The sequence below is a fragment of the Chenopodium quinoa genome, unplaced genomic scaffold, assembly GCF_001683475.1.
Source record: "Chenopodium quinoa cultivar QQ74 unplaced genomic scaffold, ASM168347v1, whole genome shotgun sequence".
NCBI classification, from domain to species: Eukaryota; Viridiplantae; Streptophyta; class Magnoliopsida; order Caryophyllales; family Amaranthaceae; genus Chenopodium; species Chenopodium quinoa.
The window spans coordinates 12,200,110-12,223,567 of record NW_018745024.1 but is presented as its reverse complement, the minus strand read 5'-3'; the positions used below and the strand labels follow the sequence as shown (position 1 = coordinate 12,223,567).

The 23,458-nt window shown below is 36.2% G+C and overlaps 4 protein-coding genes across 8 annotated transcripts; 3 read left to right on the top strand and 1 right to left on the bottom strand.

The window, feature by feature from the left end:
* The first annotated feature begins 1,353 nt into the window (after positions 1 to 1,353).
* On the top strand, positions 1,354 to 5,980 carry LOC110708785 (pentatricopeptide repeat-containing protein At1g62914, mitochondrial-like). Its single transcript, XM_021887009.1, has 3 exons — positions 1,354 to 4,211; positions 4,296 to 4,467; positions 5,621 to 5,980. The coding sequence occupies exon 1, from the start codon at positions 1,834 to 1,836 to the stop codon at positions 4,042 to 4,044; it is 2,211 nt and encodes a 736-aa protein (XP_021742701.1). The 5' UTR covers positions 1,354 to 1,833; the 3' UTR covers positions 4,045 to 4,211; positions 4,296 to 4,467; positions 5,621 to 5,980.
* A 736-nt stretch (positions 5,981 to 6,716) lies between these two features.
* LOC110708781 (putative pentatricopeptide repeat-containing protein At1g12700, mitochondrial) lies at positions 6,717 to 12,179 on the top strand. Of its 3 annotated transcripts, none has more exons than XM_021887002.1 (4): positions 6,717 to 10,064; positions 10,983 to 11,048; positions 11,139 to 11,451; positions 11,672 to 12,179. In XM_021887002.1, the coding sequence occupies exon 1, from the start codon at positions 8,125 to 8,127 to the stop codon at positions 9,982 to 9,984; it is 1,860 nt and encodes a 619-aa protein (XP_021742694.1). In that variant the 5' UTR covers positions 6,717 to 8,124; the 3' UTR covers positions 9,985 to 10,064; positions 10,983 to 11,048; positions 11,139 to 11,451; positions 11,672 to 12,179. The 3 variants fall into 3 exon arrangements, with proteins under 3 accessions (XP_021742694.1, XP_021742695.1, XP_021742693.1); XM_021887003.1 differs by having other exon boundaries at positions 6,717 to 10,097; XM_021887001.1 differs by having other exon boundaries at positions 6,717 to 11,048.
* A 268-nt stretch (positions 12,180 to 12,447) lies between these two features.
* On the bottom strand, positions 12,448 to 20,107 carry LOC110708783 (protein DMR6-LIKE OXYGENASE 1-like). 3 transcript variants are annotated; one of them, XM_021887004.1, is made up of 5 exons: positions 19,897 to 20,107; positions 19,738 to 19,787; positions 13,548 to 14,179; positions 13,023 to 13,350; positions 12,448 to 12,881 (listed from the first exon to the last, which is right to left on the bottom strand). In XM_021887004.1, the coding sequence occupies exons 3-5, from the start codon at positions 14,174 to 14,176 to the stop codon at positions 12,639 to 12,641; spliced, it is 1,200 nt and encodes a 399-aa protein (XP_021742696.1). In that variant the 5' UTR covers positions 14,177 to 14,179; positions 19,738 to 19,787; positions 19,897 to 20,107; the 3' UTR covers positions 12,448 to 12,638. The 3 variants fall into 3 exon arrangements, with proteins under 3 accessions (XP_021742696.1, XP_021742698.1, XP_021742697.1); XM_021887006.1 differs by having other exon boundaries at positions 13,548 to 14,073; positions 19,897 to 20,106; XM_021887005.1 differs by lacking the exons at positions 19,738 to 19,787; positions 19,897 to 20,107 and having other exon boundaries at positions 13,548 to 14,198.
* LOC110708784 lies at positions 14,613 to 15,978 on the top strand. The gene is made up of 2 exons (XM_021887008.1): positions 14,613 to 15,707; positions 15,893 to 15,978. The coding sequence occupies exons 1-2, from the start codon at positions 14,624 to 14,626 to the stop codon at positions 15,931 to 15,933; spliced, it is 1,125 nt and encodes a 374-aa protein (XP_021742700.1). The 5' UTR covers positions 14,613 to 14,623; the 3' UTR covers positions 15,934 to 15,978.
* Positions 20,108 to 23,458: the final 3,351 nt, after the last annotated feature.

Below are 23,458 nucleotides of genomic sequence, written 5' to 3'. Positions count from 1 at the left end.
ATAACAACCTACAGAAGAAGACGAACTTACCTCGCCAAATTAATAGATACCACTGCGCGAGAGAACACCCTGGTATCGGATTTCACCTTTCGCCACAATGCTTATCTGCGTCCTTCTGCCGACTGGTGCACAAATTCCGACACCGGCAACAACAAACACACCACCACCGCAGCAGACACCCTTTTTGCATTCGATTCCAGACTACAAAGATAGATGTCTGCAAAAGAGAAGGTAAGTCCAAATATCGGGGTATAAAACGAGAAGGGTAAATAACTTGGAGGGTAATTGGAATAGGTTACTGTACACGGGTAAATATTCACTTGACAGTCCGTCAATTTTTCCAAATACAAGAGTTAACAGAAGTTTGTACAGAAAAGTATGCGCCCAAGACAAAAAGTCAATTATACCCTTAAATACAAGGAAAAGTGGACGAAATTGCCCCTTGAGAAACGCTACAAGTTTCTCAAGAAGAGAAACTTGGAATTACCCGAATTTTTCCTAATAAGCTTACCACCAAACACCTTAAATTAGCTTATTTAATAGTTAATAAGTTAATGTTGGTCAAATAATTTAATTTTGCTCAAATAAGCTGTTTACTCCCTCAATTTTTAAATACTTGCTCCATTTCTATTTTTTGCACTATTCATTTGTCCAACTTTGACTAATATTTGTCATTAATACATAAGAAATAATATAGTCTTGTGGGTACTTGTTGAAATCATCTCAATGAATAGATTATTAATTTTCAATTGTTAGAATTTATACTTATTGATAATTAAAGATATTAGTGATCAAGGATTAGCATCGGCATGTGTGTCCAAAAGAAATGGAGCAAGTATTTAAAAACGGAGGGACTGAGGGAGTACCAAACACATCCATAATATTACGTGATTTGAAACATTAATAAAAGTTGGTTGAATTGGTAAATGTATTACTTGTAATCCTTTATGCATAGGAGACTATGAGTTCTTATGTGGCACATTTACTTTGGATAATGATGTGGAATTGTGATATGTCGCATATACTTCGAAAAGTGCCACGTGACACCGTTCCCTTAAATGAAAATGTCTTTTAATAGATAGTATAGATAGATGAGAGAAACAAACCTAAATTGAACGTGTCGTCACTTGTTTTATTAGAAACGGAGGAAACTTAAGACTTGTTTGGATACCATTTTATTCCACTTTGTGAACCAAATTTCACATTTAGTTGAAGGACTTGTTTGACATCAGTTTTGGTTTTCAGTTTTCTGTTTTTTTTAAAAAACTAAAAACAGGAAACAAGAAAAAGATGTGTCCACTTTTCTGTTGTCAGTTTTTAAAATTATCATAATTTTAATAAGTTTATATAATTTTTGATTTATTATTGGACTTATATCATATGCTTTTAAAAAACAAAAAACCACAACATCAAACGAACCTAGGTTGACATTTCATTAATTAAATTCAATCCTCCTAAGATTTATTTCATCATCTCTAAAATTGAACTTTCTTTGGTCTACTCAAATGCACTCACAGTCTCACACACTCACATAGTCACATCCACACTCAAATCTCTCTCTTTTCCTCCAACTCTCCTCGTTAAATAACTACTAACTTCCAATTAAACAATTTTACCCTAATTTATCTCTCTGCAAATTAGGGTTCTTATTCCCATTCTCTATTTTCCGCTGAATCATCGATCTTTACAACAACTTCACCTTCCATCAATGGCGTTTACTATTTCACCTAAACCCTTTTCAAATTAGGGATTTCAATTCCATTTTTCAATTTCCAGTTGCCTTCAATCTCTGCAGATTAGTGTAAGCAAAATTAGGGCTTTTGCAATTGAAGAATGGCTAGTAAAATTGGAGTTTCTGGAAAAGAATTCATTGCAAAAGCTTCAGCTTCCATTAATGGCGGTAACATTACTCATCGTCTTTCATACCCTCTTTCTTCATATTCTTCTTCTTCTTCTTCAAATTACCAGAGCAATTCTCTCTTCTCCGCTGAAAATGAAGTTGATCCCACATTCTTCCTCGGATCAATGAGACAACAATGTAAGATGGGATTTCGCAACCTCAACGACGCTGTCTTACTCTTTCATCAAATGACCCGTATGAATCCTCTCCCTTCTTATTTTGATTTTACTGTCATTTTGTCTTCAATGATCAAGATTAAACCTCGTTACCCTGAAATCTATTCAACTGTAATTAATCTCTCTTCACAATTGGAATTGCTGGGTGTTCCTTATAATCTTTATTCCTTTAACATCCTTGTTAATTGTTATTCCTGTTTGGGTCGTGTCGATTTCGGGTTTTCGATTATGGGTAAAATCATTAAGCTTGGGTTTCATCCCAGTATTGTGACCTTTAATACCCTCATCAATGGGCTTATTTATTCCAATCTGTTGGAAGAGGCTGCTAGATTGTTTGATCAAATTGTTAAGCTTGGGTTTCAACCCAACCTTGTGACTTATGGTACACTGACCAAAGGTCTTTGTAGAATAGGGAACTATGCAAATGCTCTTAATTTGCTTGTGACGATGAACTCGGGTTTTTCTCTTAATAAGCCTGATATTATCATATATAACACTATCATTGATAGTCTGTGTAAGGATAAGCTTTTACCTCAGGCCACCAAACTTTATTCTGAGATGAGAGGAAAGGGCATTCAACCCGATGTCTTAACTTATAACACCTTAGTTCGTGGAATGTGCACTTTGGGGAAATGGGAGGATGCAAAGAAAATGTTGGATGAAATGTTGGAGAACAACATAGATCCTAATGTTGAGACCTACAACATGTTAATTGATATGTGTTGTAAACAAGGGAAGGTTAGTGCAGCACACGCTATACTGGGCCTCATGACCAAAAGGGGTAAAACTCCAGACATCTTTACTTACAATTCTCTGTTGGTTGGTTATTGTTTGTGTGGCCAAATGGATGAAGCCACTGAGCTTATTGATTTGATGACGAAAATTGGTTGCAAGCCTAATATTGTGACTTATGATAGCTTGTTAAACGGATATTGCAAGTCTAAGAAGCTTGACAAAGCCCTAGATTTGGTCCAGGATATGCGTCTTAGAGGATTAGCACCTAATGTTTTTACATATAGCACTCTTATAGATGCCTTATGCAAGGACAACAGGCTCCTGTTCGCACATCAAATTATACAGGAATTGGAAGCTGAAGGAATCATACCTGACATAATTACTTATAACTCATTGTTTGATGGGCTCTGTAAAAGTTCACGGGTTGATGAGGCAATGATAATGATGAAAAGAATATCAAGTTGTAGAGTAGTCCCTGATATTGTCACCTACAATATCCTAGTTAATGGCCTTTGTCAAGCTGGAAGACTTGATGAAGCAGTGGATATTTTGTCTTCTCTCCGAGCCAAGGGTTTAGTTCCTGACAATTATACTTACAATGTAATAATAAATGGATATTGCAAGTGTAAAAAACTTGACCAAGCCCTTGGGTTGTTCCATGATATGTGTCTTAGAGGATGTAAACCAAATGTTGTTACATATAACACTCTCATAGATTCCTTATGCAAGGAGAACAAAGTCCAGCATGCAAATCACCTTATCCAGAAAATGAGATTTCAAAACCTCACACCAGATGTAGTAACTTTTAATTCATTGATGGATGGCCTCTGTAAAAGCTCACAGATTGATGAGGCAATGACAATGTTGAAAGAAATGGTAAGCAGTGGACCAGTCCCTGATATTATCACCTACAATATCCTAATTGACGGCCTTTGTCAAGTTGGTCAACTTGAAGAAGCAGTGAACATCTTTTCTTCTCTCCGAGACAAGGGTTTAGATCCAGACAATTATACATACAATGTATTGATAAGTGGATATTGCAAGTGTAAAAAGCTTGATCAAGCCCTTGTCTTCTTCCATGATATGCATCATAGAGGATTGGAACCTGATTTTGTCACATATAGCACTCTCATAGATGCCTCATGCAAGGAGAATAGGTTCCAGTTTGCAAATGAACTTCTAGAGAAAAAGAGAGCTCAGAACCTCACACCAGTCACGGTTACGTGTGAATAATTGATTCATGGCTTATGTAAATGCTCACAAATTGATGGGAGGCTGGAAGGAATGACCACTAGTGGAGTAATCCCTGATATTGTCACCTACAATATCCTAATTGGTGGCCTTTGTCAAGTTGGCGACTCGATGAAGCATTGGGAATCTTGTCTTAACTCCGAGCTAAGGTATTACAACCAAACAATTACAGATACAATGTAATGATTGAGAGATGTTTGTAAGGGTTACTTAATGATGCTTTTGAATTGCAGGATAATGGCTGTTCTCCAGATGATTGAACTTAAAATATGATTATCAGAGGATTTCTTTGTGGTAATGATGTCCAAAAGGCATCCCAGTTTTTTCAGAATCATGAGTAGCAAAGGCCTTGCACCTGACGCATGTACAACTTTGCTGCTTCATCACTTGATTTCTGCTCGCTATGTAAGTAATGCCAGTAAAGACTTGGTTTCGAATGATTTTAGAAATTGACTAAGCTGCTTAATGCTGTTAGATGTCAATTTTCTGATTGTGGTAAATCTGCTTCATGCTATTCCTCAGGTTTACTTGTTGAAAGTTTTGTAACATAGTATTCTTTCTTGCTCATTTTCCATTATCTGGTTTAAGTAAATATACTACCCCATTTTATGAATCATACAAATCTGTGCTTCTTGTGTAGATAGGTTTTTTTATATTTTTGACAAGGTGGTGAGAGAATTAGGCAGAAGGGAAGGATTAAGTTTCTGTGAGTAAATTGGATAGGCAAGTCCCTATAGACAATTGTTCAACTTTGTATCATTACAACGTTGCTATTGAGAGGTGAATCAAGCAGGGTATTCCATAATTAATTTTGTCCATGATGCCCAACTATGCTATACGGTGTTTGAAGTATTAGTATATGCATTTCTTTGTATGCTTAGCTCTAGCCAATTAATGCTATAATGCTAGGTGATATGGTATCCTAGGCTACTTTCTTAGGTAGGTAGATGTAATTTTGGACACGAGTTTAGCTTATTAACCCTGTGTCGTTCTATACTTAGTGCTGTGCATATAAATCTTGGTGTAAGATCTTCCAAACATTTTGCTGTTCCTCGTAAATTCCCATGAAACATGCTTCTAACATTCATATAATAATGAAGTCTTTGATGTTCTTCACAAGGATATGAAAGGAAGAGGAAAGGTGGGAGCTGAGAGGAAGGAGATCATTTTCTATTGTCTGGATAATAATTGGCTTGGCTAAGTAACAAGTGAAATTACTTAAAAGAATAAGCATTTCTTCTTTAATGTGACAGCTGCAGTTCAGAGGATTGCCCATTCAGCTTTCATGTGACAGCTTAGGTGGTTTATTTATTTGCATATCAGAATCCTTATGTTTTCAAATCTACAAGTTAGTTGCATGGATATCTTTCTCTTGAGGACACTTTAACTATGTTGTTGTAGCAAAGGGTTTGATAAATTTTACAGAATTATGCAAGGAATAGCTCTGCTAGTTGAGTTGCATGATAGATAGTTAATTGCCTTAGTGTGCTATCTGTTTCTCTTCAACATATTAGAGCTTGTTTTATGTCTGATCACGTGTATATACCATTATTTTCAGATGTAAGCGCTGTGCTATGATGGTTCTGATTCTTCTGAAACATTTGGAGACAAATACTGCTTGGAGGCTTTCCTATATTGAAAATAACACTTGCTCATTGCATTTTTCTTACTCTTTTTTTTCAATGTGTTTCCAAGGTAGAAAATGGATTATTCACTTGAATTATTTAAAGTTCTAGAGGAAGCTTAATGTTTGTACAAAGTATGTTGCAAATGTACAGAAGGAGTTGGAGGGCCAGCATATATGATATGGTTTTGATAGTTTCCTGCTTTCATATGTTCCAAGCAGGTTGAACTGTTGTATTAACTGAATTCTGAACTATTAATGGACTACTGGTATGTAATTTTGTACTTACAGTCACTATTGTAGGTCAAAGTGCTCTTCGACTATTGACTTAATTAAAAATGCTACTGATATTTTGGGCATGTTGTCACATAAATAATATGGAGTGTTTTTTTTTTTTTTTTTTTTAAAAAAAAAAAAAAAAAAATAGAATACGGAGTATATCTAGAGCTATTAATTCGGGTAAACGGGTCGGGTTTGAGTCGGGTTAGTGTGAGTCGGGTCATCTCGGGTCGGGTTAATACGGGTTAATGTCATAACATATGCAGGTCGGGTTCAGGTTAGGTCATGCTTGATTCAGGTCACGTCGGGTCCAAAAGGTCGGGTTACATTCGGGTCGGGTGAAAAATAGGTCGGGTTAAATTCGGGTCTTTACGGGTTTAAACGAGTTAGGGTCGTTCTCGGGTTCGAGTCGGGTTCGGTTTAAGTCAAGTATTTACGGGTTATAATCAGGTCGGGTCATTTTCGGGTTTGGTTCAAGTCAATAATTTGCGGGTTATAATCAAGTCGGGTCATTTCCAAGTCGGGTCATTCTCGGGTTCGAGTCGAGTTCGGTTCAAGTCAATAATTTGCGGAAATCATGTTTCGTCCCTAAAAACATGTTGTGAAACTAACATCTTAAAATTCAAAGTGAAATATTGAAGGAATAGAGTTAGGACTCAATTTTCGTTCCAATACCAACATGAGATAACGATCTATACATATTGATTCGATAACAAGTCAGGTTGAATTTGGGTCGGGTCAATAACAAGTCGGGTTGATTCAGGTCGGGTTTGTATCAGGTCGAGTTGAAATTTGAGTCGGGTTTATAGCAAGTCGGGTTAAATTCGGGTTGGGTTAGGAACAAGCCGGGTTGAATTCGGGTCGGGTTAGGAACAGGTCGAGTTGAATTCGGGTTTTGACGGGTTAAAACGGGTTTGGGTCAATTTCGGTTCAGGTCAATAATTTATGGGTTACATTCGGGTCGGGTCGTCTCTAGGTTGGTTAATGTTCGAATTCGGGTCTCAAATACTCGGGAAAACACGGGTATAGGGTTGGTTTCAGGTCGGGTTAGGTCGTTTCGGGTCTCCATTTTTTTTCGGGTTCAGACGAGTCAGTTAATAGGTCGGGTTAGGGTCGGTATTTCGGGTCGGGTTAGCCGTTGACAGCTGTAAGTATATCTAATGTTTTGGTGAGTGTAATAATGGGTTGCAAGATGAGACGTATTCCGTATAATAAAATTAAGAATCTCAAGTGAAAATTAGCCGATTTAAATCCAAATACTACTAAGCATTTATGAAAGCTACTAAAGGGTATAGCCAATGGTTGCCCATTTTGGGTGGGCATGAAGTGAGAGAAATGATTCATGACTAGGTCATGGCCATGACCATTTGTTGAGTGTGAGCATTTAGTGGTAGTTCGCCACTTGTCCAACAAAGAGAGGAGGTTTAGTTTTTTTTTTCAATTGATGAAGACTCACGTGGGAATGGAAGGAAAGGAGAATCAATACCCACAAATTTGGAGGGCAACCAATGTGAGTGTATGGGCATGGAAGTTGGGCATAAATGAGGTGGAAGAGAGAGAAAGTAATAAAAAATATGATGACCACCATTGGCTATGCTCTAAGGCTTTATGGTTATCATATATTCATATATCCTATTATTCCTATATATCTAAATCCAATACATGATGATTATAGTTTATAGTACTCCGTAGTATTTTATCTCAAAGCTAACTAATTAATTAAAAGTTTTTTATTTTTATTTTTGGTGAGCGTATCAAAATGTCAATGATGTAGACGAATTCAATATTAGCTCTAGGGCATTACACTAAAACTTAAACCAACTAAATTGGTTGGTATTTACATTCATATCATCCATACAATTTGTAATTTGAAGTAAGCTTATCATAGTTACACTTTATTATGTTAGTTTTACGGAGTATTTCATATTGGTCTCATATATGCAGACCCTAATTCCAAGCAATGATTCAAAGCCGTCATAGACTCATTGAATAAACATGGGTTAGCAACTTAGCATACTTAGCTAGTACTAAGCCACTTAGCCTAAACTTCAAAAGGCTAGTTTCTACCTAAAACCCTAAACCCTCAACAAATTAAGGATTTCAATTCAATCTTATTAATTTATTATTACACATTTACACCCCCTTCAACTTTCACAAGAATGGCAAACAATAAACTTGCAGTTGGAAGATTGATTACTGCAAAAGCTTCAACTTCCATTAATGGCGGAAATACATTTCTTCGTCTTCCTACTTCTCTTTCTTTCTGCTACCCTTTGTTCAGTTCTCTCTCCTCCCCAAATAAAGAACAAAACCCCAAATTCTTCCTCAATTCAGTGATACAACAATGCAGACATGGTTTCCACAAGCTCGATGATGCTGTATCTCTCTTCCATCAAATGACTCGTATGAATCCTCTTCCTTCTGCTGTTACTTTTAATTTCATATTGTGTTCTATGATTAAGGTTAAACCTAAAGAACCCATTAATTATTCAACTGTAATTTCTCTATCTGCACAATTGCAATTGTTGGGTGTTTCTTGTGATCTTTATTCTTTGAACGTCCTTATCAATTGTTACTCCTGTTTGGGTCGTGTTGATTTCGGGTTTTCGATTTTAGGGAAAATTATTAAGCTTGGGTATGAACCTAGTATTGTGACCTTTACTACCCTTATAAATGGCCTCATTCATGCTAATTTGTTGGAGGAAGCTGTTAGATTGTTGGATAAAATTGTCAAATTAGGGTTTCAACCCACTATTGTTACCTATGGTGCTTTGATCAAAGGTCTTTGTAGGATAGGGAACTACGCCAATTCGCTTGGATTGCTGGCAATGATGAATTCTGGGTTTAGCTCTTGTAATCCTAATGTCGTCATATATAGCACCATTATTGATAGTCTTTGTAAAGACAAGCTTTTACCTCAGGCTGTTAACCTTTTTTCCGACATGAAAAGCAAGGGTGTTCCGCCTGATGTCTATACTTATAGTAGTTTGATTCGAGGGATGTGCACTTTGGGGAAGTGGATGGATGTAAAGATATTGTTGAATGAGATGTTGGAGAGTAAGATAGCTCTCAATGTCACGATCTACAGCATGTTGATTGACATGTGTTTCAAACAAGTGAAGGTTAAGGAGGCAGAAGCTGTAGTGGGACTGATGAATAAGCGGGGTGATGCTCTAAATATTATTACTTACACTTCTCTGTTGGATGGATATAGTTCATGTGGTCAAATGGATGAAGCCTCAAAAATAATGGATTTAATGGTGAAAAATGGTTTTGTGCCTAATATTCTGACTTTTACCAGCTTGTTAAATGGATATTGCAAGGTTAAGAAGGTTGACAAAGTCCTAGACTTGGTCCAGGATATGCTGCTTAGAGGTTTAAAACCTGATGTTGTCACATATAGCACTCTTATAGATGCCTTATGCAAGGAGAATAGACTACAATCTGCAAGAAAGCTTCTCAAGGAAATGGAGGCTCAAGGCGTAAAACCAAATGTATATACTTATAATTCATTGCTTGATCATCTTTGTAAAAGTTCACAGGTTAATGAGGCATTGGAAATGGTGAGACAAATGAGTGAAATCGGAGTGGTCCCTGATATTTTCACATACAGTATACTAATTGAAGGCCTTTGTGCAGTTGGGCGATTTGAAGAAGGAAGGGATATCTTCTCTTCTCTCCTAGCTAAGGGTTTAAAACCTGACAAATATACATACGATGCAATGATTAAGGGGCTCTGTAAAAATGGTTTACCGAACGATGCTATTGAAGAATTAAAGAAAATGGAAGACAATGGCTGCTCTCCGGATGATTTTACCTATAATGCAATTATAAATGGTTTTCTTTCAACCAATAATCTCAAAAAGGCTTTAGAGTTTGTCATAATTAAAACTAGCAAAGGGTTTCCACTTGATGGTCACAGTACTTCGCTGTTAAGTGGCTCATTTGCTGATCACAATGTCAGCGATGCAGACAAAGCTTTGTTTCAAGAGTTTCTAAAGAATCAGAAGCACAAGTAAACAGCTTAAAGGTGTCAATGTTATGATAAGATCTCTATTCCATAAGCTCTCTGGTCAAAGCATCTGTTGGCTGTTGCATGGTAAAATTTCCTACGTTCAACTTGCGCATTCTGGTAATGTCATTTTGTTTATATATTTAATTCTTTTGATGTGGCTGTGTCATATTATGAGCATGAGAAACTAATTTTAGTTTTGCACCATTATCTAATAGTAACTAATCATAATGACCCATAAACAGTTTGGTGAAGAAAGTGTAATGGACTGGATAATCTGATTTTTATATTTATATAAATAAGCAGAAATTTAAGGCTGAAAGCTTGAATTGTATTAAACTTGCTGATGGTTTCTTACAAAAGGTTGTAGGTTTCGCCTACAAATCTCATAGTAATGAATTGAGGTCACAAATCTCAAAAGGATTCACTCCAAATATTTCCTACCATTTTCTTTCCCCTCTCTCTCTTTATATACTAAGGACTATTAACCTAGTAAAATATGACTAGAATACCCATACTGCCCCTCCTTAGGTTAGTCTATTACAGAAAGCAGACATATATATTGCCAACATTGTCCGGAATATGGCAGAAATAGTGCCAACTTTGCTAGTAGCAATATCATTAGACTTCCACACGACCACACGTATGTATTAATTTCTCAAAATTTACAAAGTATTCAGTCTTAATATTTCAAGAGAAACTCTTGACCACTCTCTGTATGGGATTGTTTAGTTCAATCTTCTGTTTCCACTGCCAGCTCACATATCTCAGTAAATTATTCAGTTGCTACCATTGCCAATTGTTACTGCCTCATGGTACATACAGATTATCAAGCCTGCTTCTTCCTTGTTGGTAAAAAGCCTTAAATAGGTTATTAGCTTGACAAGTTGACATGTCATGGTTATGTCCTTGGTCGATGGTCTTATTCTTGTTAATATGTTGTTGGATAAGATTGTCATGTTTAGAATTCAACCTGACTTGGTTGTCTGTGATTCTATGTACAAGGTCTTTGCAGAACAACAAGAATGTTGGTGCTCTCCGCTTTTAAAGGAGATGTGGTCTCATGGACCTGTAAGTCTGGTACTTTACATTATGTCATCATTGATGGCCTTTATAAGGACCAATTATTATATCAATTCTCAAGCCCCTAAATTTTTGCAGAGATATTAGGCAAGCACATTTTGCCCTATGTCATCAGACTTGTCACTTTATTCCTCAGTTTTAGGTATGTGCTGTTTGGAGCAGTGGAAAGACAGCCAGGATATTTTGGACAGAAACATAACAGCAGCACCTGATTCTCACATTATGCTGCTTCATTGCTCACTTGCTTTTTAAATGTTAGCAAGGCAATTGAGACTTGGCTTTGAGAGTTTTGGAGGACAATTGCACAAGTTAGCACGTTATGATGTTTAACGTCAATGCTCTGAAATTTCTGCAGTGTTTCTCATCTAATTCCCGAATAATTTGAGATGTGGTAATCTCGTCTTCCTTAAACTCTTATCTTGAATTCTGGTTAAATTAGATATACTTCCCCATTTTCCCCATTTCATGAGATATGCATGTCTAGTTGAAGGCTTTACAGTTTGCACCTTTATTTTCAGAAATAATCACTCTACCGGTCAACATACAGCAAACTAAAAAGTCATGTATTTCATTCTGAAAAATTCTTAAATTTTCTTATTCTTTTTCTTTAGGAGGCTAAATTAATACGAAGTATGTTATAGCAAAGAGCTTGAAGAAATTATGAAGTTGCACAAGACTTGCTCTGCCCCAATGATTTCAGATGGAAGTGGAAATTTCAAATTATTGGGATCACATGTTTCTTTTTGAACCCAGTTGGCTTCAAGAAGCAGCAGATGGCCTCCATAAACTAGACAACTTCCCTTGGAAAGCAGATGTCTTCTCTACTCTTCCGCCTAAAGGGTGAGAAAAGATGCACTTGCCTATTCGTGATTATGGAAGGATGCAAATAACTACTCCAGATTAATTCATCTCCAACACTAAAGAGTAGTATTATTAACGAATTTATATGTGGGTATTAGGAAGGTTTTGGTGTGTATTCAAAAAAAAAAAAAGGAAGGTTTTGGTGCTTGTCAGTCATACAATTACAGCCGGAACTAAAAAATTCATATCCTTGTGCTATTCAATATCAATATGTATTGATCACACAAAATTAAGCTATTTATGTTCAATTCCATTTCTCTTGCTTTGTGGAGAACCTTTTTGTTCATAGAAATTATAAAAAATTTAGGTGAAACAATAGTTTCTCTGTTCCTAGGCTTATCTCATATTCTTTACGATGTTCTCCCTGTTTCCATGTCCAGTATTATGAATAAAATGCTTTTGCCTTTCTTCCACAGTCGAAAGGAAATAAGAAAAACAGAGCTTCTTGTGCTGTAACTTGTAAGCCTGCAACTTATCATTTGTATTCTCAACTCTTACCAATATTCATTAAATTTTAGTCTACTTGTACATGGAAAAAGAACACCAACTGATCATTTAATGATAAAAAGGTTATAATTAAAGCAATATTATTAATTTATATACATTCCAACATTAAATTGAATTACTAACAGACCTAGCTAAATCTAATCAACCTCCTTTAAGTTGAATCTACCTTAAGTTAAACTGCATTCCTGTCAAACAAGTCGCCATCTACCATTAAATCTCAAAAAACTCTTTGATCTTGCGATTCTTCCCTTCCTGGTTTCTATAGACTACAAGAAATTCCTTAAAGTAGTAATTCCGATAGAGTTGAGGATGCTGATTGTCGATCAAATTCTCAATTGGGCCAATTAAAGCGTCTTTGTCTGGGCCATAAAACATTGCCAGTGACACTCTACTTTGGTGTTCATTAGTCACTACTCTATGCAGCACACTTTTATATTTACCATTGCTTAAAACCTACATCCAAAGGCAGAAAGACAAAATGAAAGTGAGACATGAAGGTAGACGTCAGAGTATTGCTTTCAAACAGCATTGTTTGAAATAGTCCAGGTTAAAGGATCATAGAACTGTAGAAATATGAATAGAAAATTAACAAACCTGCAATTGATCGCCTATATTAACAATTAAAGCATTTGGAACAGGATCAACCACAATCCATTTGTTGTCCTTCATGATCTGTAAACCCTCCACATTTGAAGTTGGTAGCACAACCGTCAGTGCATCTCTATCAGTGTGAACACCCAATCCGAGTGTAAGATCCGGGTTTGAACAAGGTGGGTAGTAATTTGCTTGAGCCCTAAACAAGGGATTTTTCCCTAACCTATCTTGTAAAACATCTCCCTCCAGTCCCAAACCTTGTGACATCAAATTCAGAAGCAAACTCATGACAAATCCGATTTCTTTAGCATATGCAGTCACTACCCTCCTACAATAACAAAATCAATTGTGCATAAGAATGGAAGTAGTACAAATACATAACATAATCCCAATAAACTAAAAACTGAACCACCAATTACAAGCCAAGAAAAAAACAATGAACTATAATCAGAATGTTCAGAAATATCAACCTAGTCCATATCTCTTATGCAATAACTAACCAATCGCAATGCTCAAGATGCATACCTGTAGTTTGGAGGATCTGATGGCAAAAGTTCAGCAAAACTGTCATCAGCCGGGTGCCAAGAGTGTTTAAAAACCTCACTCCACATGCTAAATTTCTTAGCCATTTGGTTGCCCTTGTCCTCAGCTTTTCGGAAATGATTGCAAATCCTTACATCTTTAGTAGGATCATCTGACACAAGACGAGCCTTAACTTGAGGAGGAAGATGAAATAAGTCAGTAACAGCAGACAACATGCTTTCACAAAGCTCTTCTGTTACACCGTGATTTATGATCAGAAAAAGTCCGTACTCCTCAGATGCTCTTGCTATCTCTTTGACAAGATTGTCGATATCTCCCCTTCCCATATCTATTATTGGAACACTGTCACCTGACTTGGACACTTCAGCTAAATTTGGCCTTCTTTCCACAGGAAGGATGTAATTGGGAGTAAGAGACAGCGCAGGTGATGAGGTAGAAGAATCACTGTCGTCTGAGTTTGCCCACTTGAATACATTCCCAGACATTGCAGATACTTTGGTAGTACAGCCTTTAGGGAATGCAATGCCACGCGTTATAGGTAATGATTGTATCCAGTTACCATTGAAGCAAATAAAATTGTTGCAAGCCGGAGAAAAAAGAGAATTTATCATTATCTGAAGATCCGATTACAAAAGTGTGATTATTCAGATATTTTTTTTTTTTTAAATGAACAAGAAAATACACAAAATTTCAATTCAAAAGAAAAGGAATGGCCATTTCATTTTAGATGAATTCAATATTGGAGATAATATCAAGGAAGTATATTGATATTATTCTCCTTGATATCACAACCGTAATTTATGCTTATCATATATCTTTTGATGATGCAAATATCTTGTGATATTCTATTATTGTATATTATTATCTTCTCTCAATATTCTTATTGTATTAGATATATTTTATTCTTTAATTAGTTAGTGCTACCTATCTTTAGCAGATACTCTTGTATTATAAATATTGTAACCTTGTATTCATGATGGTAATGAAATACTCTTACCCTTTCATGGTATCAGAACAGGAAGAATCCTAAACATTTTTTTTTTCCTACTCTACGCATAATGGGAGGTGCTACCATTCCTAATGATATTGAACCCACCCACCCTTTGATTGTTGTTGATCTCACTAATATCATTAAGCTCAAAAATACCAATTACCTTTCATGGAAATTGCAGCTTGAATCCACTCTAATTGGCTATGGACTTTTCAAGTTCTTGGATGGTTCACATGCCGCACCGCCTTCGACACTCACCACTAATAACGTCTCTTCATCAAACCCAGCATATACTACATGGGTTAGACAAGACAAACTCCTATTTGGTTCCATGATTGGAACCTTAGATTCGTCTATCGTCCCCCTTGTCTCACGTGCTACTACCACCAAGGAGGCATGGGATATTCTTGCCCACACTTTTGCTCGTCATTCTCGTGGTCATGCTAAGCTTGTTAAAGCTAACATGAAGTCTATCACAAAGGGTACTCAAACAATCACCGAGTACATGAATGCAATTCGCATATGTGCAGATCAGTTAGCCGTCCTCGGCGAACCTTACAAACCAGATGATCTCATAGAGCGCGTACTCGAAGGTCTAGATGATGATAAATATCAGTCTGTGATTGACTCTGTCAATGGTCGTGATACCGTAATTAGCTTCGATGAATTGCATGAGAAGCTTCTTATCAAAGAAGTCAGTATCCGTAAGACCTCTACATCTACCCCGCTACCGGTCACCGCTCATGCTACCACCACTCGCTCTCATCCCCCAAACACTTATTCTACTGATTCCTACAATCGCAACTCTTTCCCCAATCCACCCAAGTCTGCTGCTCCTTATAAGAAGCACAACCAAACCAATACCAATACCAAACCTCAGGGCTACCAAGGCAAATGCCAATGGTGCCATACACTTGGTCATTCCTTATACCGCTGCCCTATCTTTCAGGAAAAATTTCCTAATGCTAAGCCTACTCTGCCACCGTCTTCTACCTCTCAACGTCCACCGCAAGCACATGTAGCTACTACCGCTGCCACATCTCAACCAACAAATTGGCTCTTGGATACAGGGGCCTCTCACCATGTCACTCATGATCTTTCCAATCTTTCTCTTCACCACCCGTATGATGGTACTGAGGAGATTGTCATAGGTAATGGGATGGGAGTATCCATTACACACACATGCTCACTTTTTCTCCCTACTTCCTCTAAACGCATTCATTTATCTAATGTTTTATGTGCTCCCTCTATGACACGCAACATTATTTCAATTTCTCAATTATGTTTTGATAATAACTTACTCGTTGAATTCTCTTCTGATTCTTTTCTTGTGAAGGATCGGCTCACGGGGGCACATCTTATCAAGGGTCCAACTAAACACGGGGTATATGAGTTGTCATCCCCTTCACTCATTTCAGCCTTTTCCTCTATCAAATCTTCGGCAATAAATTGGCATCACCGACTTGGCCATCCGTCTTTACCTATTTTTAAGAAAATTATATCAGATTTCAATCTAGATGTCTCTAGCTCATTGACTTTCAATTGTAATGCTTGTCAATGCAATAAAAGTCATAAACTTCCTTTTAATCATTCTACTTTGCTTTCTCAATCTCCTCTTGATATCGTTTACACTGACTTATGGACTGCTCCAATCCACTCTCTTGATGGCTTTAAGTACTATGTTATCTTTGTTGATCATTACACTAAATATATTTGGTTTTATCCTCTTAAGAATAAATCCGACACTAAAGCCGTTTTTATTCGTTTTAAAGCTCTAGTTGAGAAATTTTTTGAAAGGGCTATCAAAATATTATACTCAGATAATGGGGGTGAATATGAGGCCTTAGCATCTTTCTTGACTATTGATGGTGTATCTCATCTTACCTCTCCCCCTCACACTCCCGAACACAATGGTTTTGCAGAACGCCGTCATAGACACATTGTTGAAACCGGCCTCTCTCTCCTCTCTCATGCTCAATTACCTCTTTCTTATTGGTCATATGCTTTTTCCACTGCCTCTTATTTGATAAATAGGCTTCCTACGCCGACTTTATCACATAAATCTCCGTATCATTGTTTATTCGGGTTTGCTCCTAATTACTTGAAATTACGGAGCTTTGGGTGTTTGTGTTACCCCTGGCTTAAGCCATACACATCTCACAAGCTTGATCCAAAATCCAAACCATGCATTTTTATTGGCTATTCTAAAACTCAAAGTGCTTACTATTGTCTAGATCCTACTACAAATCGGGTTTATGTGTCTAGGCATGTTCGGTTTGTTGAAACCGAATTTCCTCATACACTCCTTCTAAAAAAGGATACCACTGCCTCTATTCCTGATTCGGATACTTGGTGTTCAATCACATTACCAATCTTACACAACCCGGTGCATAGACCTACGGATGAACATCCGGACTCACCAGGCCCTACACCATCAACTCCTCCTTATTCTTCAAATGCATCTGCCAACAACTCTACTCCTCTAATCCACGCCCAACCTAACATCATCACCTCTCATTCACCATCTTCTCCACCATTACCCACGGCCCACCAACCCATGTTACCAGATTCAAGCCCACAATCTATCACTCCTAGTCCTTCACCTACACCAAGGCCCACATCCTTACCTAACACTCCTCATCTTACGTATAACTCTTCACCTCACACAAGTCATACTCCAATTCAAGACCCACTAACCAATGACACCTCAGCTCATTCACCATCCACATTAATTACCCCTAATCCAACCAACCCATTAACTGACCACCCACCCCTTAACCCAAATCAAGGTATTATTACCAGATCAAAAAATAATATTTTTAAACCAAACCCAAAATATGCCCATACAACAACCATAGCTTCCAAACCAGTGACCCCAACCTCTGTTAAGCAAGTCTTAAAAGATCCTCTTTGGAGGAAAGCCATGGAAGAAGAACTTGCTTCCTTACACAAACTTGGTACTTGGGATTTAACATCATCTGATACGGTTCGTAATATTGTGAAATGCAAATGGGTTTTCCGTATCAAATACAATAAAGATGGTTCAATTGAGCGTTACAAAGCTCGTTTGGTAGCAAAGGGCTTTCAACAACGCCCGGGTATTGATTATTCTGAGACATTCAGTCCGGTTGTCAAACCGGCCACCATCTGTACTCTTTTAAGCCTAGCAGTCACTCAAAATTGGCATCTTCGCCAACTCGATATAAACAATGCATTTTTACAATGAACTTTACATGAAGAGGTGTACATGTCTCAACCTCCCGGGTTTATTGATGCTAATTTTCCTACTCATGTATGCAGACTAAAGAAGGCTATTTATGGTCTCAAGCAAGCACCAAGGGCTTGGTACACAGAACTCACAAATTTCTTGATCGAAAAAGGATTTAAACGATGTGTATCCGACACATCACTCTTTATACTACATCACTCTACTACACCTATCTATCTAATTGTGTACGTGGATGATATTATTGTTACAGGTCCGGATATCGCTTTTCTTGATGGTTTCATTCAGAATTTTGCAACTCGATTTTCCTTGAAGGACTTGGGTACACTTTCTTACTTTCTCGGGGTAGAGGTTCAGCCTACTTCGTCTGGATTATTTCTCAATCAACGGAAATATATCATTGATCTTCTCGATCGCATGGGCATGCTTGACACTAAGCCTGTGCCCACACCATTAATTGTTACACAACATTTATCTGCATTAGGGGTTCCCTTGGAGGAACCAAAAGACTTCCGAGCTGCAGTTGGAAGCCTACAGTACCTTACTCTCACTAGGCCCGATGTAGCATTTGCTGTTAACAAGCTCTCACAATTCATGCATTGTCCAACCAATGATCATTGGACTGCTCTAAAGCGGCTTATGCGATATCTTAGTGGCACTCTTGACAAAGGTGTCAATATATATCGTGACTCTCCTCTTACACTACATGCTTTCTATGCGGATTGGGCGGGTGATCGTGATGACTACGTCTCTACAATGGGTCACATAGTCTTCCTTGGTAGAAATCCTATCACATGGAGCTCGAAAAAGCAAAAATCACTAGCACGCTCATCAACAGAAGCTGAGTTCAGGTCAGTTGCATCGACTACAGCTGAACTTATGTGGATTCATAATCTTTTAACCGAGCTAGGTGTTCGTTTGTCACACACACCGGTTATATATTGTGATAATCTAAGTGCTACTCATCTAAGCGCAAATCCAGTATTTCACTCAAGAATGAAACATTTAGCTCTCGATTACTATTTCATCCGGGAACAAGTTCAAAAGAAAGCTCTACGGGTTGTTCATGTACCCACTGGTGATCAACTTGCAGATTTTCTTACAAAGCCATTATCTAGACCACGGTTGGATACTTTCTTTATCAAGATCGGACTCACCGACACCGTCCGTCTTGCGGGGGCATATTGGAGATAATATCAAGGAAGTATATTGATATTATTCTCCTTGATATCACAACCGTAATTTATGCTTATCATACATCTTTTGATCATGCAAATATCTTGTGATATTCTATTATTGTATATTATTATCTTCTCCCAATATTCTTATTGTATTATATATATTTTATTCTTTAATTAGTTAGTGCTACCTATCTTTAGCAGATACTCTTGTATTATAAATATTGTAACCTTGTATTCATGATGGTAATGAAATACTCTTACCCTTTTATTCAATATAAATAAATTACATGTATATCAGTATGTATGTACTTATAACATGCAACTACAATTAGAATTTAGATGTGTTGCATCCCCTAACTTTTGTGTATGGTAAAATATGTGGGGATATTAGATTGTGTCAACTACGGGCTTTACCCTCTTTCACTTTAAGATTGTCCCATTTATAAGTCAGGTGTCCGGGTCAGGTTCGGGTTCAGTGAGGTCGAGTCTAGTCTAATTTCAAACTTGGGTGACCACCCCGTGGGGCTAGGGCAACTAACCCCTAATCTCGAACATCTTATCTCCGCCGTTTCGTACTCCCCAACAATCACTGACGCTTCCTGAATACAACCCACAACATCCATCCGCCTATAATTAAAAACCAAGATATTTCGTTCGTTCCAAATCAGCCACAAAACAAACTCCATCAATGGCATCAATCCACCTCTTTCCATACAAGAATATACAACAATACCACAAAAATTATAAACATCCAAGCGTAAGGGAGAAACATACCAATTTTTCGCCGATTCCTCTCCAAGAAACAGCATATCTTTCATCCACCTCTACAATTTGAGAGAAAATATGACAATCTTATATTGCTTCCAATTTCCAAACGAATTTAATTTATAGAAAAACATTGATTGAATTATAGTATGGAAACGATTTACAAACCTCAATTGACGGAGGAAATCACAAAGAAAGGAATATTTGACGGAGGAGATCAAGAGCCTAGTCACGAAAACCGAGTGATCGAAAACCAAACTGAATACTCGGTGTTATTAATGCAACTTATTACAAGTTTAGCCTGTTTACTCTGTGGTTTCCTGAAACCCGGCAGTACGGGTTTTATAAAATATTTTCTCCTGTTTTTATGTAAAAAAAAAATAATCGGCTGGACTACAAAGTTAATCAGCTACGGTCACTAGAATGGGTACGAAATCGGATACGGATATGAAACGAATACGAGTACGGGTGTTTCAAAAGTAGAGGATACGGTGCATTTTTAAAATGCAGTCTAATATATTTTTATTAAAATATTTTATAAAATTTTCAATGATATCTGATAAATTTTATTTGACACGTAGTTTATTTTAAGAAGATTGAAAGGAAAAAAAAAAAATCACTCAAAAATAATTACTTCTAGATTATTAGCCGAACTAAAGACGCTAAAGGGTAAGGCGAATAGAAAGCTTCAATTTTATTGCAATCTCTTATTGAATTGTAATATATGGGATATAACATTTATTTGCCAATGCTAATAAAGTGAGGATAAAGTTCAAATATGATGGAAATGTACTTTTCATAGACTCAACCTAATTGAACTAGTTAGGAGAGACCAAATGTTAATCTATGTTAGCGAGTACTTCCTGCCTAATCAGACATTATCATAACTATATTCCTAGGATAAAATTCAAATATGATTTGAATGTGCTTTTCAGATACTCAACCTAATTGAACTAGTTAAGAGAGGTCAAATGTTGATCTATGTTAGTGAGTAATCCTTGCCTTCATGTCTAATTAGACATTATCATAACTATGTTCCTTTGAAGCTCCTTATCATTATCTGAAATACACAACATTATGTTGTTTGCAAATAAAGCTATAACAATTCAGAATGACCTTAATGATTACCAGTAGCCTTGATTATAGATTAACAATTTATATGAAAATTTTAAGGTGCAGGCGACTGTACCATGCTTGGTACAGAAAAAAAAAAACGCGGAATGAACATGTATATGTTTTATAAATAACATACAACTGTTTTATAAAGAACATATAGCTGTTTTGTAAAAAAATTCAGCTTTATTTTTTATTTTTATATATAATCTAAAGAACATATGTAATATTAATAAAGAACATGATAATATTATATAATGAACATTATTTATATATACCCACTATAATTTGGAGACAAAATTCAAAGAACATTTAACAATAAGCAATGAGCATTATGTCACAATTAAAAGCACATTATACAGATAATCAAAGAACATGAACATATGTTATTTTCACTTTTTTTTGGTGTAAATATGTTTTTTTCACTGAATGGTATATGTTCATTACATTTTAATAGTACGTTCTTTTCATTATAGTTATATGTTCTTCACTTTTCTATATTATGTTCTTTCATGCAAAACGGCTGTACAATGCAGCGTACCGGCGCCTACATGAACCACTAATTGCAATTTATATAATGGACTGTTTGGAAACTATCATTTCATTCAAATGATGGATTTGTTCCAAATAACCTGTTTGGGAATTTTGAGAATTTGCATTTGGATTTGACTTAAATTCTAGCCTTCAATAATAAAATTCGGTTTATAGAATTAGTAAAACGTTTGTCGATCGAGTCGATCTTTTGTCACCATTAATAATGGCTAACTTCTCTCTCTCTCTTATCCACTATAAACTGCTTCCATCACTGCCACGTCGGCAAACCTTCATCGATACCACCTTCACCTTCCAACAATAAAATAAAAAGGGAAAAGTTATCAAAAGACATGCAGATTTAGGAACTAATTTTTCACTAATTTTGGTCGATATATAGATTGGCGAATTTAGGATTAATAGTAGAGGAGGAGAGAGAATGAGAAGGGGAACATGTAAAAGAAGAGAAAAAAAATATTGGCTAGTCTTGATCATATATACCAAGTAAATTTAAAATGATTTATTTAAAATTTTAAGCTTTTCTAAACAGATTATTTGGAATTGAAGGTAAGTAATTGAAAAATAATTGAAAATCCAGTTTTGAAATCGAATGCTTGTTTCAAACACTACGGGTCTGTTCACATTTACTTAATTATAATTCAGTTCAGCATAGTTCAGTTCAGCTCCCAAATTTCCTCTCTCATAAAAAAGAAAAAGAAAAAAAAAAAAGAGGATACACTAATACAATTTTCTGTAACTAATTTGTAGAAACATCAATCAATGCAATGTCTTTTTTTTTAATTCCTTGGCATCATTTTTTGTTTTCAGTTTCCCGTTTTTTTAGAAAACTAAAAATCAAAAATAGAAAACAAGAAAAAGGTGTTTTCACTTTTTTGTTGTCAGTTTTCAAAATTGTTATGATTTTAATAAGTTTAAATAATTTTGATTCATTATGTGACATATATCATCTTCTTACAAAAAAAAAAAAAAAAAAAGAATGATTCAACATAATTTTTTTTTTTTTTTTTTTTAATAGCAATTCAACATAAATGTTGAAAAAAAATGCATGTATATTTTTTTTAGTGAAAAGTAGGGACGGGGATTATATTAAATCAATAGAAGCTAAATTACAAAAGCTTAAAGGAATTGGATAAGGCAAACCCTCTCAGACCTAATATCAAGGCAAGTAGCTAAATTTGGCTAACTAAAATTAGTTGATTTGGATGTTATATAGAAAAAAAAAGGCGATTTTGAGCCCGGTCACATTAAACACTCCAAAGTCATGTCCATGACCAATCTCAAAGGGGGGCAATTTGATGTAGGCATGTAAAATTTATACAAGTGCCACGTTATATATGAGTCAAAAGTCAAATTATTGACTTGGGGCCTGTTCACATTTACTTCAGTTCAGTTCAACTCTAATCAGTTCAGTTTAGTTCAACTCCTAATTTCCCTCTCTCATAAAATATTCATTTCAGCTCAGCTCCAATCAGTTCAATTCAACTCCAATCAGTTCAGTTCAGTACAGCTCAGCTCAGTTCAGTAAATGTGAACATGCCATTGGTATTATTTGACTATTTATGTAGATTAAATATTTTGGGTGAAATATATATTAAATTAGCCCGTTTTAATTATTTTAATTAATTTGTTCATATAATTGTGGAAACCTACCAAAATTGGCTAAGCTATAATAGATGGGTCACAATTACCAAGTCAAAAACTCAATACAAATATTATTTTAATTAATACAAATTTAGAGTCGCACATTCTATCAACTCTCTCTAAAGAAAACCTCTCAAAACCTAGAGGAAGAGCAACAAGCATTTGACATGTCATTCTTAAAGGATAAACTTCAAAACATCAAGCGCATCACAAGTCAGTGCAGTAGAACAAATTAGAGATTGTATCCTAAATTATCAAATTAATAAAATTAACATTTTATTTCATTTATTTTGAATCTATATTTTGTATAATTAAAATTTTGTGTTTACAAACCCTATCCGAACCCCCCAAGTAGGGATGACAATCTAGTCCGGATCCGACCCTACTTTGCCCCGATCCGAGGTAAATGTCCGTTCCGAGTCCG

Bases quoted from the DNA above. Each gene is read 5' to 3' on its own strand.
- LOC110708781 (XM_021887002.1), top strand. From the start codon at position 8,125: ATGGCAAACAATAAACTTGCAGTTGGAAGATTGATTACTGCAAAAGCT.
- LOC110708785 (XM_021887009.1), top strand. From the start codon at position 1,834: ATGGCTAGTAAAATTGGAGTTTCTGGAAAAGAATTCATTGCAAAAGCT.
- LOC110708783 (XM_021887004.1), bottom strand. From the start codon at position 14,176: ATGATAAATTCTCTTTTTTCTCCGGCTTGCAACAATTTTATTTGCTTC. The intron at 13,351-13,547 runs GTATGCATCTTG...TTGTTATTGTAG, and splicing joins TCAGATCCTCCAAACTACAG to GAGGGTAGTGACTGCATATG. The intron at 12,882-13,022 runs GTTTGTTAATTT...CTTTGGATGTAG, and splicing joins ATATAGGCGATCAATTGCAG to GTTTTAAGCAATGGTAAATA.
- LOC110708784 (XM_021887008.1), top strand. From the start codon at position 14,624: ATGGGAGGTGCTACCATTCCTAATGATATTGAACCCACCCACCCTTTG. The intron at 15,708-15,892 runs GTAATGGGATGG...TTTCTTGTGAAG, and splicing joins TACTGAGGAGATTGTCATAG to GATCGGCTCACGGGGGCACA.